Source organism: Echiichthys vipera (genome assembly GCF_963691815.1).
Source record: "Echiichthys vipera genome assembly, chromosome: 7".
In the NCBI taxonomy this organism is placed as follows: domain Eukaryota; kingdom Metazoa; phylum Chordata; class Actinopteri; order Perciformes; family Trachinidae; genus Echiichthys; species Echiichthys vipera.
The window spans coordinates 11122227-11135286 of record NC_139832.1 but is presented as its reverse complement, the minus strand read 5'-3'; the positions used below and the strand labels follow the sequence as shown (position 1 = coordinate 11135286).

Sequence of the window (13060 nt, the reverse complement as noted above, 5' to 3'; positions counted from 1 at the left end):
TGATTACAGGCCCCTCAACAGCAAGACAGTTGGTCACGTAATGGCCAAACAGCAGAAAATTACACACATTACAAAAGTGAAGTGCAACATGAAAGTTCAATGTATGTTGTGTTTATTCCAGCCTTGCTTAAAGTACAGAGAGGTGATATTTTATCAGGGTGTTGTGCAGCGGCCTCCCCTCACTTAATTTCAGCCGGGTGTTCCAGCCTCTCTCGCCCTGTAGTACTGTGAATTAGCCCTTGTGCCCGCCGCTACATTAAGCAAGGCGTGCTAATCCTCATGACATCACCATTGTGTCCAGGCCGTTCCATCTAATGTGCTTATCAAAGGGCTTCTTTGAGTGTGAACGCACTAGGAAATCAGCATGGGGAGGCGGCTGATAGGAAAGCTTTTATCTGCTAAGGAATATTTCTGCTCTTATATAACATCTTAAGAGACTTTCCCTACCATCATGTTCTTTTCCCCTGTGGTGCTGTATTCCTCACTTTAGGGGAATAAAAGGCTCTTCTGGTTGGGCACTGTATGCCATGGCCCTGCACTAGGTTACTGTAGTGTAAGAAGCGTTCTTATCTTTCTCCATTTGCCATCACATATTGGGTGTTGGGAGTGAGGGGCTGTCCCATTCCCAGACATATTGTTGATATGTCATCATGACCATTTTACATTACTGGCTGATATGAGGATATGAGGCTGGATTCATGTCCTTCCTGTGGCTCACTCCATTGTCAAGTTACACAGTGGACAGGAAGAGAAGTGGGAGGGGGCAACACAACATTTACTTGTGATGTTGTCTTGTAGCTGTAGAGATTCAATCCCACCTGACACTACAATGGCAATAGACAGACAACAATGAACTGTGACCTCAACGTCAGACTAGTAGTGAAATATTAAAGGTGTCATACTACTCTCATTTTCAGGTTCATACTTGTATTTTGGGTTTCTTCTGGAACATGTTTACATGCTTTAATGATCAAAAAACACATTATTTTTCTCATACTGTCAGCTTGAATATACCTGTATTCACACTCTGTCTGAAATCCTGTGTTTTAGCACCTGTCCCTTTAAGCTCCCCTCCCGAAAAAAGCCCAGTCAGCCCTGATGGGTCAGTGTTTCAGGGTCTTCCATGTCTGAGCCCTTGGAATCTCTGCATTATCATGACAGCAAGTGAATGACTGTAACTCCACTGTAGCTGCACTTTTTACCTTTATATAGTATATTTGTGACATCACAACTGTGCGGTGGTCCTGACGGCTTGTTTAAAAACACAGATTCTGATTACAGCCATTTGTAAATGGATTGAGCATTTTTGTTTTGTTTGTTATTAAGCACCTCAACCTGCTTTATAATCAAAACAGAAATGAAAATATCATTTTTTACAATATGGTGGTCCAAGGTGGGTCATACACACTAAATCTTAAGTAACGCATCCATATGAGAACAAACAAAATCCTATTCTATACTGTATACTACAAATGATTACCTGCATTTGACAGCCTAAATTGCCAGTTAAAAATATCCCTTCCATTTCACTGAAGAAGAGGCAATTGGCGTGCAGTGAGCAGTCACTTCAGTGCTTCCTGCACTGAGACTGTGGTGAATGACTGATGTGACAAAGCTATTAGCTGCCACAGTCTAAACTAAAGGAACAGTCTCAATCAGCGGACTGCATATTTTGAGTATAGACAAGAGGGAATTAAACAACAAATTGAAGATAAAGGCAAACCAATGTCATAATTATCTACAGATTAAATAGAATGTGAACACACTCTGTTTTCCCACTCCAAATAAAGAAAAGGTGGCACACATTAAAAATTGATCAGAAGGATTTACAATCCAGACAAAAACATTAACATACAGATTATTGGAAATCTTTCTTAACGTTTTTACTTCATGTCTCTCTGTCTACCGCTCTCTCTCTGGTCATTGAGTGGATCATTAGCTGTCAGGGCCCTTGAAACCATACCCCCAACCCTGAACTCCCATTCCTGCTCGCCTCTAAAATATTCATAAGGACAATTAGGAGTTCCGATAAGGCGAGTACGGAGGGCTGGGGGGCGTGCGGCAGAGAGGGCAGGATGTGCCAGTAGGACGTCTGTTCTGCAACACTCTATACCCAGACCACAGACCTGTCCTCATCAATCTGAGACACAGCAGCCTCCCTCTTTGCCCCCAGTCAGGCCAAGCAGTCAGGGGAAGGTGGCACAGTGCCAGCTAACCCCCAAACCCCCACCCCCCAAATCCCAGCAGGCTTTGCTCTGTCCTCGCCCCTGGGCAGGAGGGGTTGGCCGCACAGCCTGCACAGTGGGAGGAGGGGGGGCACAAGGGCAAACTGATTGTTGCACAGGCTAACTCACAGAAGCCGCTGTGCACAAAAGCAAGGTCACATTTCAGCCGCTCAGCCTGCAAGGTCATTGAAGAACACAGTGGGTGGACGGGCTTGTGGTTCTAATGATCTTTAACATAACTGGTAACACTGTTGGTCAGTAACTAGATCAAACCAAATTAGGTCTGCTCAATGTCTGACCCACTGTATTTCATGTTGTTCATACAAGTGTTTATGACAAGTGTGTGATTTGAATTCAGTTTGAGAAACTACAAATAATGCATAGTTACATGCGATCAAATACATTGTTACTGCAGAAGGGTAACAAATCATGTTACCATTACTTTTCATAATAGCAATGAAATAGGAGTTACAGTACTCATTATAGTCCAATACTTTAGTGTTACGTCCTGCACTTCTGCTAAGTCCCTCATGTTCATCAGTCTATAATACAAATACAACCTTAGCACCATTACTTGCAGAAATAAAATAAAACAATGATAGCTGGATTGTAATTGGACAACAGATAATAATCATGTCTAATTTATGTAAAATGTCCATTCCAAGATCAATGAGTTACTGAGCAAATGCTTTAATCAGTTTCTGTTAATATGAACAATGTCAGACGAGTGGTGCATCAGACATCTTCACCCCATCTGATGCTTAAAGGAGCAGAGTCCACTTTGTCTCTACTCTGACTGAAGTACCAGTATGCATCAAAGCAGTCATTTCTTGGGGCATTTAAAAAGCACATGTAAAAACATTGATTGATGTGGATGTTCAGTTTTTGCTCCATGGTGTGGGCTAAGAGAAATTGTGTCCCCCATGTTGAACATGCAATACAAAAAAAAAAAATGTCTGATGGCCCATTAATCAGAAGCCATCTCATGTGTTAGTTAAATACTTAGTCTGCAGTCATTTTAGAATGTACAGATGTATTTACAGAAAAGTTTAAATATGTTAACTTGCTATCATGCTCGGTAAATAATGTGTCCTCGCAAATCAGTTCAAATGTCTCACTTTTACTATCTGTAAATAGTTCGCTAAACAAACCTCTCAACTGTCAACTAAAAACTGAAGAAACAGTGCAGAAGTTTCATATTCCACAAAGCATTCAAATAAGACACAGGAAACATTATGATTGGAAAGGGGGGGGGGGGGGGGGCAATAACAAAAACGTGTATTAAATAAAAAAAACACATACGTGTTTTTTTCTTTATTGAAGAAATTGCAGTGTTGTTAAGTTCCAGATTTTGAGAGCGAGCATGTCTAATTTTAGACCTTAGAGTATTAACTCATTAGTGTCAGTGGAAACTAATGTTTAGAAGAAGCCATCATTGTTTGTGGTCTGTGTTGTTCCATCTTTCGTTGTACACTGTCTAAGGGACCCGCAATGTGAAATGAGACATACGCAATGTAGCTGAGAGGGTGGAAAAAAAGCTCTTCCGTTGATAAAGTACAAAGTGCTAAAAGCAAAAAACTCTTAGCAGTAACTTGGCAAAAACAACTCATGATGGGTTTAAAATGCACAGAAAACCAGTGGTTGATCATGAAGTAAAGCCACTCAGCAATTCAAAAGATAACTGTTGAATAGCCTTACAAGACAAAATATCCTATAAAGAGCAGGGATAGTGCTGATTATAGCAACATGTATAATTCAAATAATCAAACTGTATTTTCCAAAATCAAAAGCCATTAGTCTGCCATTAGGTAACAATTACTGTGTGTTCCATAGCAGAGGACAGTATGTCATATACTCGCATGAACATTACCACAAGTATTTCATTACACTACAAAAGAGGACTGGTGACCCTTTTTCACTAAAAGCCCAGAGGAAAATGAGTCCTTGTCCTACAAAAAGGGGCACTTTGAAACCCAGCATGTTGCTCGAAACAGAACCATTAATACTGTGTCACTCGCTGTGGCAAGAGAAGACTTTTCAGACAACTCTCACCAGTCTACTCTATAACATATATCAATGTTAACTTGTAATGCTGTCTGTCAAGAGGAGAGAAATTCAATTAAATGAACTGGAGAATGTACTCTACCACCCTCCCAACTATCACCATATATATATACTGTATATATCACCACATCATATACAGGATTTATAAAATTCAGGGTGAAGTTTTTTCTCAAAGAGGCGTACTATACTGTACAAGTGAAACCACATACTAAATTAGTTGTTATTGGCCTTTCACAGACATATTGGTATCAGTGTATATGTTGTTCGATATGTGAAAATATGAAAATGTTTTTACAGAACATATAATGCAAAAAAGTATGCTTGTGATGAATTTAGAAATGGTGTCATGTAGCTATTTACCGTATTTAATTTGTATTTATTCTTTATTTAAATAGTCGGCAATGACTGATACTGAAAATGCAGTATTATTTAGCTATTTGTTTAAGAGAGCAGCCTTCTGAGGACCTTAGCATAATCAACTTGGTGAAAATTGGTGCATAATCCACATAAAAAAAGTATTTTTTCATTCCAGCTCAGAAGTTCACAATATCGACCACCAAATGGGTAATTGATTACTTTCCCCCCTCTAAAATCAGTACTGGTTTCACTCTCAAAAATCCCCTATTGTTTGGGCTCCTACACATGATCAGAAGTATTATTTTGATACAACGATAATCTCTTAATTTTCTCCTTAACATTTGTGACATATTTATTTTTAGCTTGTCCTACTGCACTAGTCTGAAAATAGATGCTGGTGTTGTACGGACAGCCAGTGTGTCTGTTTTGACTAGCTTCACAAGTTAACTCTTGAGCTGATCTGTGACCTGAAACAAAGGTTAAATGACTGCTCTCCTGTATACCAAATACTCTGTGTGCATGGGAAATCATGTGTTTACTGTATATGAGCCACAAATGAAGAGGTTGTAATACAAAGGATTTCAGAAACGCATATTAATGGCTGCCCATGCTGTTCCTTTACCATCCTCTCCAGAGAAAACAGATTGACTGACAGACGTATTATTATATGTGGCAGCATACAGAAGACATTTAAGGAGAAACATCTTCCTAATTACAAACCAGCATCACAGAGTGCAGGTACATATCCATTAATTAGAAAAAAATACCATCATGCTTAATATAATCTGCAATATTGTGTAACCTACAGTCAAAATAAAAACAGAGTGAATCATTTTAATATCACTGCAATAAATCACTGGAGCCCAAAAGTACACATACCTTTTTTCTGTAATATTAAAAATGGGCTGGCAGAAAAATTCACATATATCCAAAAGCCCTGAAAAATCAACATCAACCCAATAAGTCTATGTCAACAGCAGTGACATTTGATTTAGCTTAAAAGGGATTTCTCATCACTGCTGCTGTGAGCTCTATGGTGAAATATCAAAAAGGAGGATATAGTAATATGATGATGGCATAGTGAGGAGCCAGATTGAAGTAGATAAATAATGGTGAAGCTATGGAGGTGGATATTACATGAAATAAAGACTTGATGGTGAAGTCACTGAGCCAATATATTTAATTAATGAAAACTTCTGAAATCGCTTGATTTGTATTAAATAGTTCCACATTGAACAGACCAACTTTTCAAAGATTTCATGCCTAATATTTTACTTAAATGTATAATAAAAATATTTTAAAAGTTCTAAATTCAGATTTTGATGTTACAATGAAACAGCTGCTCTCCTTCTGTACCACTGTAAATAGACCAGCAAATGATAGATAATGATGTAGATGATTATATGCAAAGAACGAGCTATTTGATCAGTCAAACAATAAGAAATCATGGATATTTCCAACTAGAATAATGACTTGTCACAAGTGTAATCTTCCTCAGATACAAAATCTAATCAAGATCTAATTAAATTGCTACTCTAGATTTATAGAAATGGAAGCTGACAAGTTTATAGAGAAAAAGAAGAAATAAAACACTGAGAACACAAGCATAGTTCACTGAAGACCCAAAACACTAACCGGAAACTCAAAGAGAAAGAATTAGTTGGCTACAAATTTGTGAAAACATTTTACAAAACTTTATGGATATGAGCATTTGCAGTCCCTCCTCAGGCCAGTGCTTCAGATTTACAGCCATAGGTCAGAGGTCAAGGGAAGAAGAGAGAACTTTTACTTCGATGACGTACTTGTCTTAATCTTTTTACACTGTTATTCTCTTAACATAAAAGGTCAATAGACAGCCTTGATTAGATTTTGCACATGAACATAAACACCAAGCGGCGTCCCCAACAACAGGTATTGAGTTAGAGGTATTTCCACTGAAAAAAATGCTCTGTTGCAAAGGAAGTGATGTCGTTTCGAAAATAACATCAGAAAAATGCTGTAAGTCTGGTGCATGTGGAACCAGGACAAAAGATCAACTACGGCTAATGAGTAAAGGGAAGTAAGTGATCAATACCAACAACAACAACTTAAGTATTATTACTATACTTATCCACCGACATCCATGACATTGAGTGCAATGGTAAGCACACACACCAAACCATGTTAATGTTTATCAATGAACTGAACAAATCTAATATTGTTTGAACAAGCTCTACACTCAGAACATTTTTTTAAATACATCAAAAAAAGCTTGAAATCTTTCATGAGCAGAAAATAAAGACGGACAAGCTGTAACTCAAAACTGCCACTAACTATTCAACCTAATGACATTATCTGAGCTCTGCACACAATGATGATTTACCACCATGAAAACCTATTATAACTGTCCCACACAGTTAGGATTTTACCATCCCCATAGCTGCCAAGTTCAAAAAGCTACAAACATTTATTTTTAAACACTTTTTTCCAGGGGAATTGGGATAAGCGTTAATTGCAGGTGTGTTTTAGGATCTCACTTTCACTTGTTTCTGAAAATTTTCTACTGCCTTTAAAGTTAAACTAGCTATACAGCTAGCTGTAGCTTAATAGCTGCTGTATTACTCTCTATTGGACCAGAGAACATAAGGTAGTGAGAGGTTCCCTGTGTGCCAGCCAGTGGCTCATTTGACCGTCCTGTTACTTTCCGTGCCACAATTATAAATACACACTCAGGACAATATGCCTCTGCTACTCAGAGTAGTCTCACCAGTGTGCTTTGATATTCAAGGAGTTAAGCTTACTGTTAAAACAGACGAAAAACAAGCTGCGCACCACACTATCCTCGACAGACTTCAGAGTCAAAAGAGTGCTGATCTACTAAATACTTACAAAACCGAGGCTCATTTCTCACAGGAATATTTGATGAGAAAATCTGCTGAAGAAGAATGTGACGCATTATTTATAATGCTGATTGTTTTTTTGTTTGTGTAAAGTTGGTGTATCAAAATGGAAATGCCAACACAAAAAAAGTTAAAAAGAATAAATAAAAAAAGCATGATATGGCTGTGGCCAAGCTTGTGATCAGGATCAGCGAGTAATGTAAGCACGTCTTAGTCCTAGTATGGCAAATATCACCTTCTCTATCCTCTTTTCTCTATCCTACCCTTTTGCCAACCGGGAAGAATGTATCTTTGTCAAAAAAGCAAACCATACAATAGCAGCATTTTTCAATTACACTTATCACTTTACAGTATACTGTCTGTGTATGTGTGTGTGTGTATATATATATATATATCATTTTTTAAGAAATGCGTTTTAAAGATAGAGACATCTTTGAGTAAAATGAAATTCCATTACTTCCTAATCAAATACAGAATCTGATTTATTCAGTTTTGGGCAGTTTTCTGTTCATTTTTCTTCTCATGCTCTTTCATCTCTCTTCCTACCCCCAGCCTACATTTCCAGTGAGCCACCGGCAGGAGGATAATTGATCAATCATGCTAATTGAAGAGTCTGGACAGCTAGCCCATCATAGCAGATGTGCCAATTTGCATTCATTAAGATAGAAATGAGTCTTAATCACTGCTCAGCCTTTGATTGACAACATAAACATCCCCTGTATGAAACTCCTCCTGCCCAATCAGCCCAACGCACTGTGAGGGGTTCATTCCATAACTGGCATTAAAATGTTTTGTATTTTTTAGCTGTAAGTCGCTGAAAATTCACTTAATATATCTATTTTCCTCCATCTGTAAAAAAAAAAAAAAAAGATAAAATACAGAATATGGCACATGATGACAAACTGAACCCTCTGTTGTGATGATTGTGTAGCTTTAGTCATTGTAAAATCTGCAAAGGGCAGTCGTGAAATTCACACGCAAAATAGATTCAGATGAAAACACAGGGCTTGACATTCAGTAATGGTCAAAATTTACATATCTTATTGAATGATTAATACTGCTCCATTTATAACAACAGCTGATAGAGATTTTGAGATAGAACCTAATGGAAGTGACCTGATCATTGCTCATTTCCTCTCACTGTAGCGTTCTTGTGAGAGGGGAGCGTTTGTTCATAAATAGAGAGGGAGTTGTCTGTTTTGCCCAAGTCACATTAACAATGGCCGCCCCTCTTTATTAAGAGGAAGATAAGCAGAATTTCCCTATGAATGATCTTTAGTTGTTTACTCTCACAAATCATCAGGGAAAAAAGAGTAGTGAAAAGTCATTTATTTGCTAATGCAGTCAGTTTTTTAGGATGAGACAGCGGGTATTTAAAAAAAATTGCATTCTAAGATTTCATTAAAGCCTATTCACAACCCTGATTTTATAAGATTACAATTAAGTGTTGACTTAATTCCTGCAAACCCGATTGATTATAATCTATACCCTATACCTTAATTGTATTGAATTGCTCAAAGAGAGGACAGATAAATGCCAAATGGTGCCTGTGAAGTTACTATCTGATTTCAAGGTTTCTACTGCAGACACAGTGATCTTTCTGTGTGCTGGAGAACGGTGTGAGGTTATCGTGGAGCATGAGCGAAAATCTCATTAGCTCTACTAGCGGAGAGAGGAGGAAGAGTAAATATTATTAGATTATTCTAATGACCAACGGCAGCATTTGGATTTGTGGCATAAACAGAATTCAATAAGACACACAATAGGAACAACATCATAAAACCTTCAGTCATGACTACTCTGCTTGTTTCACAATAACACAACAACGATAAATACTACATTTATTTCCAAGGAGAAATTACTGTATGTTGACGAGTTTTATCTTGAGACAGGAGTGTGTTACTCTGCATTACAAAATAATAAAGATACAGACTAATAAGTGGGAACCAGTTTACCTTCAGCATAAATGGCAGATTTTGCTCTTTTTTTTACACATCGGGCAACCAAGGGTTAGGGCTGTGATTCTTTACTATATGATTTTTATACTACGTAAATGACAACAATGACATTCTACCTTAATACTTTTTAGAAATGTCTAAGAAATAACACACAGGCGAATGCATAAAAAAAAAAAAAGATAGATTTCCTACAACAGTTCATCTGTCACCTGCAGAGTTGGTAAGGTTAAGGCCATCAACACATGCAGATGCAATCAAACACACACCAACACACACAAATCTGAGCCTACTGCTCTGCTTTGGACAGCGAGCCAATTTTGAGACAAAGTCCATAGCCCTCCACTGGGTTATCAAACTGTGGCCCAGGCATGCATCCATCTGTGGAAAACATGGAGACTGTTCTCCCACACTGCACAGCTCAGCCTTTATCTACAGATGGTACTACTGAGCAGGAATTTGACCTTTGATTTAGTTTCTCACACGCAACGAGCTCCCCAATGAAAAGCGGGCGGGAGGGTTTTTCTGGCCTCCTAAACTGGACAAATGAGCACATGATTGTTTGCATGGCAAAGATTGGTTTAACGCAATTTAAAAATTTAGATAAGTGTCCAGTGTAAGTGTCCTCATGTGAGGCCCATTTCACTAGATACAAGGGGGAGGGGTGGACAGCATCAACTTCTCCGTGTAGTGTACATGGATCTGTGTAGCTGTAGAGAAGTGCAAAGGCTGAAAAAACGCATTGTTAAAAGAAGTTCCGATTATCTTTAAATATGATCACAGCACAGCTTTCACGGATTATCAACCACTGTCGACATCAGCTCCCTGGCGAGGTGAATAGTGGGGTTGTGTGGTGATGCTGTGGAGTGGACTGGGTTGGTTACTTCTGCTCTGCTTCCTCACTTCTGAACCTTGACCATGTAGCCAGCAGGCAGAGGGAGATTTGTGCATATCTGCAAAGATGCTGGCCGAGTGAGCGGGGACAACAGCGGCTTTTCTCGCCTATTGTGCAGCGGGGCCGCTTCCTTGAGAGTAGCCAGAAGGGCTAAGTGGGAAATCAGCGTGGGACCATTGGGGCTACATTATGCACAATTTACATTCCAGTTACATTACGCTGTCCACATAAACATACACAGGTAAATCAAAAATATACTGTATATGATATGTTTTATAAAACTGGGAATGACCCAACTGATAGGCACTGAATAACACCATAAGGATCCCGAGTATAAGATGTTGTTGCGTTTAAAATAAGACAACTTCCTCTGTCACGGCAAAAACAAATTTGTGGTCACTGTTACGTAAGTGAGGAATGTATCCATGTATTTTTTATGCAGGTGAGTCCCTGCTCTGCTCTAAGGGCCCCTGATGGAGAACTGACTGCATGAGTCTACTGGATGCCAGAGCACTCTTTCTGCAGCTCTGCCAAGCAGGTAATTCACAAGCAGCAGCGGCATGAATAAAAGATAATGGGCCACAGCTGACTCCTTTATGCTGCATGTAATTTCACTAATTCTTCCAAGTGAAAGTCTTTTCCAAAGCTAGGATTCTTGAAATCTTTCAATCTCACCCATTTTAAACCCTTAATGTCTCTTAATTGGGCATCAGTAATAAAAATGCTGGATATTTTAGTGGGCAGGTGGCAATAAAACACCAGAACTTTGCGATGCAGCAGTCTGCATTGTCTAATAAAAAAAGTGCAGAAAAAGCTAATCTATGTGCATTTAAAATACGAGCTATAATAAATGAATAGGCAACTATGTATTATTAATATCAGGATTTTATCAATAGACATTAACATACATTGTATATACTTTCATATAGAGATAGATACCAGCCTCTTAAAGCAGATCTTGAATAAGCTGAGAAACCACACATGTACCAATGAAAGATGTTTCAAAGGGGATGTATCGCTAATTATTCTCATTTATGTTGGCTTTTAAACTTTTGGCTGACAGTTTTGCATGCTGGCATAACAAGTGGCTTACTCTTCCGCTAGTCGCCGGGCATGCAGGAGCTGCCAGGAAACCCAAGTGCTTGTTGAGTTTTATACAGCAGCACAGAACATACTAAACACTGTATTTTCACTGCAGCAATAGCCAAGCTGATGGTCTGTGGTGAGGAGTAGCCAGAGAACTGAGCCCTACAGGTACAATATCTATGGGAAACAGGGTCAGAAATGGTGGTGAGCAGCTACTGTGTGCATGCGTGTGCAGAGATATGTTTTCCACGTCAGTTGATGGGCACAAGAGAAGCTGAACTTATCAGGGAGTGCAGACCTCCTGTGCCCTATCTGAATGGTGACTAGAAGGAAACTGTTACTCATTCCTCACTCTTGTTTGTCTAAAAAGATACCCTTTTAGCTTTTTAGCCTACAGTCACAGAATAAATATATTTTACAGTCTTAATCCAGTAACTACAATTATTCATTTAGCCTAAATTTAATCTTACAAATCATAAAGAAGAGGATATAGGAAAAGGAAAAGGTTTTTCCCCACAAAGTAAGAAGGCGACGCTCACTCACCTCTACAATGTCAGAGTTGGTTCTGCTCTCATGGGGCTCGTTGTACTCTGTGTATTTCAGCAACACCTTGTCCATGTCTGTGCTGGCATACTGGAACAGTTTGTTAGAGCTGTTGAAAATGATGAGGGCTATCTCACAGTCACATAGTACGCTCAGCTCATAGGCCTTTTTCATTAGGCCAAACTTCCTCTTCGTGAAGGTAACCTGAGGAGCACACAGAAAACAAAACCAAACATTACAGATTTCTTCTGTACTGATCAAAGTCAAGCCAATCTACACGCAATTTGCACAATGTTAATTTAGGCTTCCTGTTATAACAGAAAGTAGTACATTATTTCTCCAACTTCATGTTGAGTGGAATATTATCAGTGGTGGAAGAATTATTTGCATATTTTACTTAAATAAAAGTATCAATACTACAGAGTTAAAGTACTCCATTACAAGTACAAGTCCGGCATTCAAATTAAGGTTGATCCAATACTAGAATTTAATAGAAGTCATTTTAAATTACTTAAGTAAAAAATGCAATACTTCTTTCTGAAATGTAGTAAAGTAGCCATATGTTAAAAGGTAGCGTAAAATGGAAATACTTAAGTATTTAAGTACAGCAATTTACAGTTTCAAATAAGTATAAAATATCCCAGTGAAGAGTCCTGCTAAAATGTTGCACTGTAGGCTAAGCCAAAAACAAACAAAAACAACAGTATTAACAGTCTCATTATAATACAACAATGCTACTGTAACCAAGGTGAAAGATAATTCATCCTTCACGAATGATTGCAATGACATAGTACGCATCTGAAATGTCTAGTTATCAGGACAGAGGTCAGAGTTAAAGGCGAGCTGAGTCAGAGCTTTGGCAACAACGGGGGTCCATACATTACTGTAGCCCCTGACTCCATATACGGAAAGCTATCTCTGTAGTGCAGCATAAGCCTTGTAACATGAGCCCTCAGATGGGACTTCGGGTCATACATCACTCCAATGGTAACGCAACCCTCTCTGCAAAGTGACTTTATGTCCTGTATCTCTGCAGCTCTGTCTCTGTGGTCGCTT

The 13060-nt window shown here is 38.6% G+C and overlaps 1 protein-coding gene across 7 annotated transcripts in view; it reads right to left on the bottom strand.

The window, feature by feature from the left end:
* Window positions 1-13060, bottom strand: part of mef2aa (myocyte enhancer factor 2aa) — a 60789-nt gene that overhangs the window by 20387 nt on the left and 27342 nt on the right. For all 7 annotated transcript variants that reach the window (XM_083917033.1, XM_083917035.1, XM_083917031.1 and 4 more), the window contains exon 3: window positions 12005-12208. In XM_083917033.1, the coding sequence (XP_083773159.1) occupies window positions 12005-12208 (204 nt within the window). The remainder of the gene's footprint in view (window positions 1-12004; window positions 12209-13060) is intronic.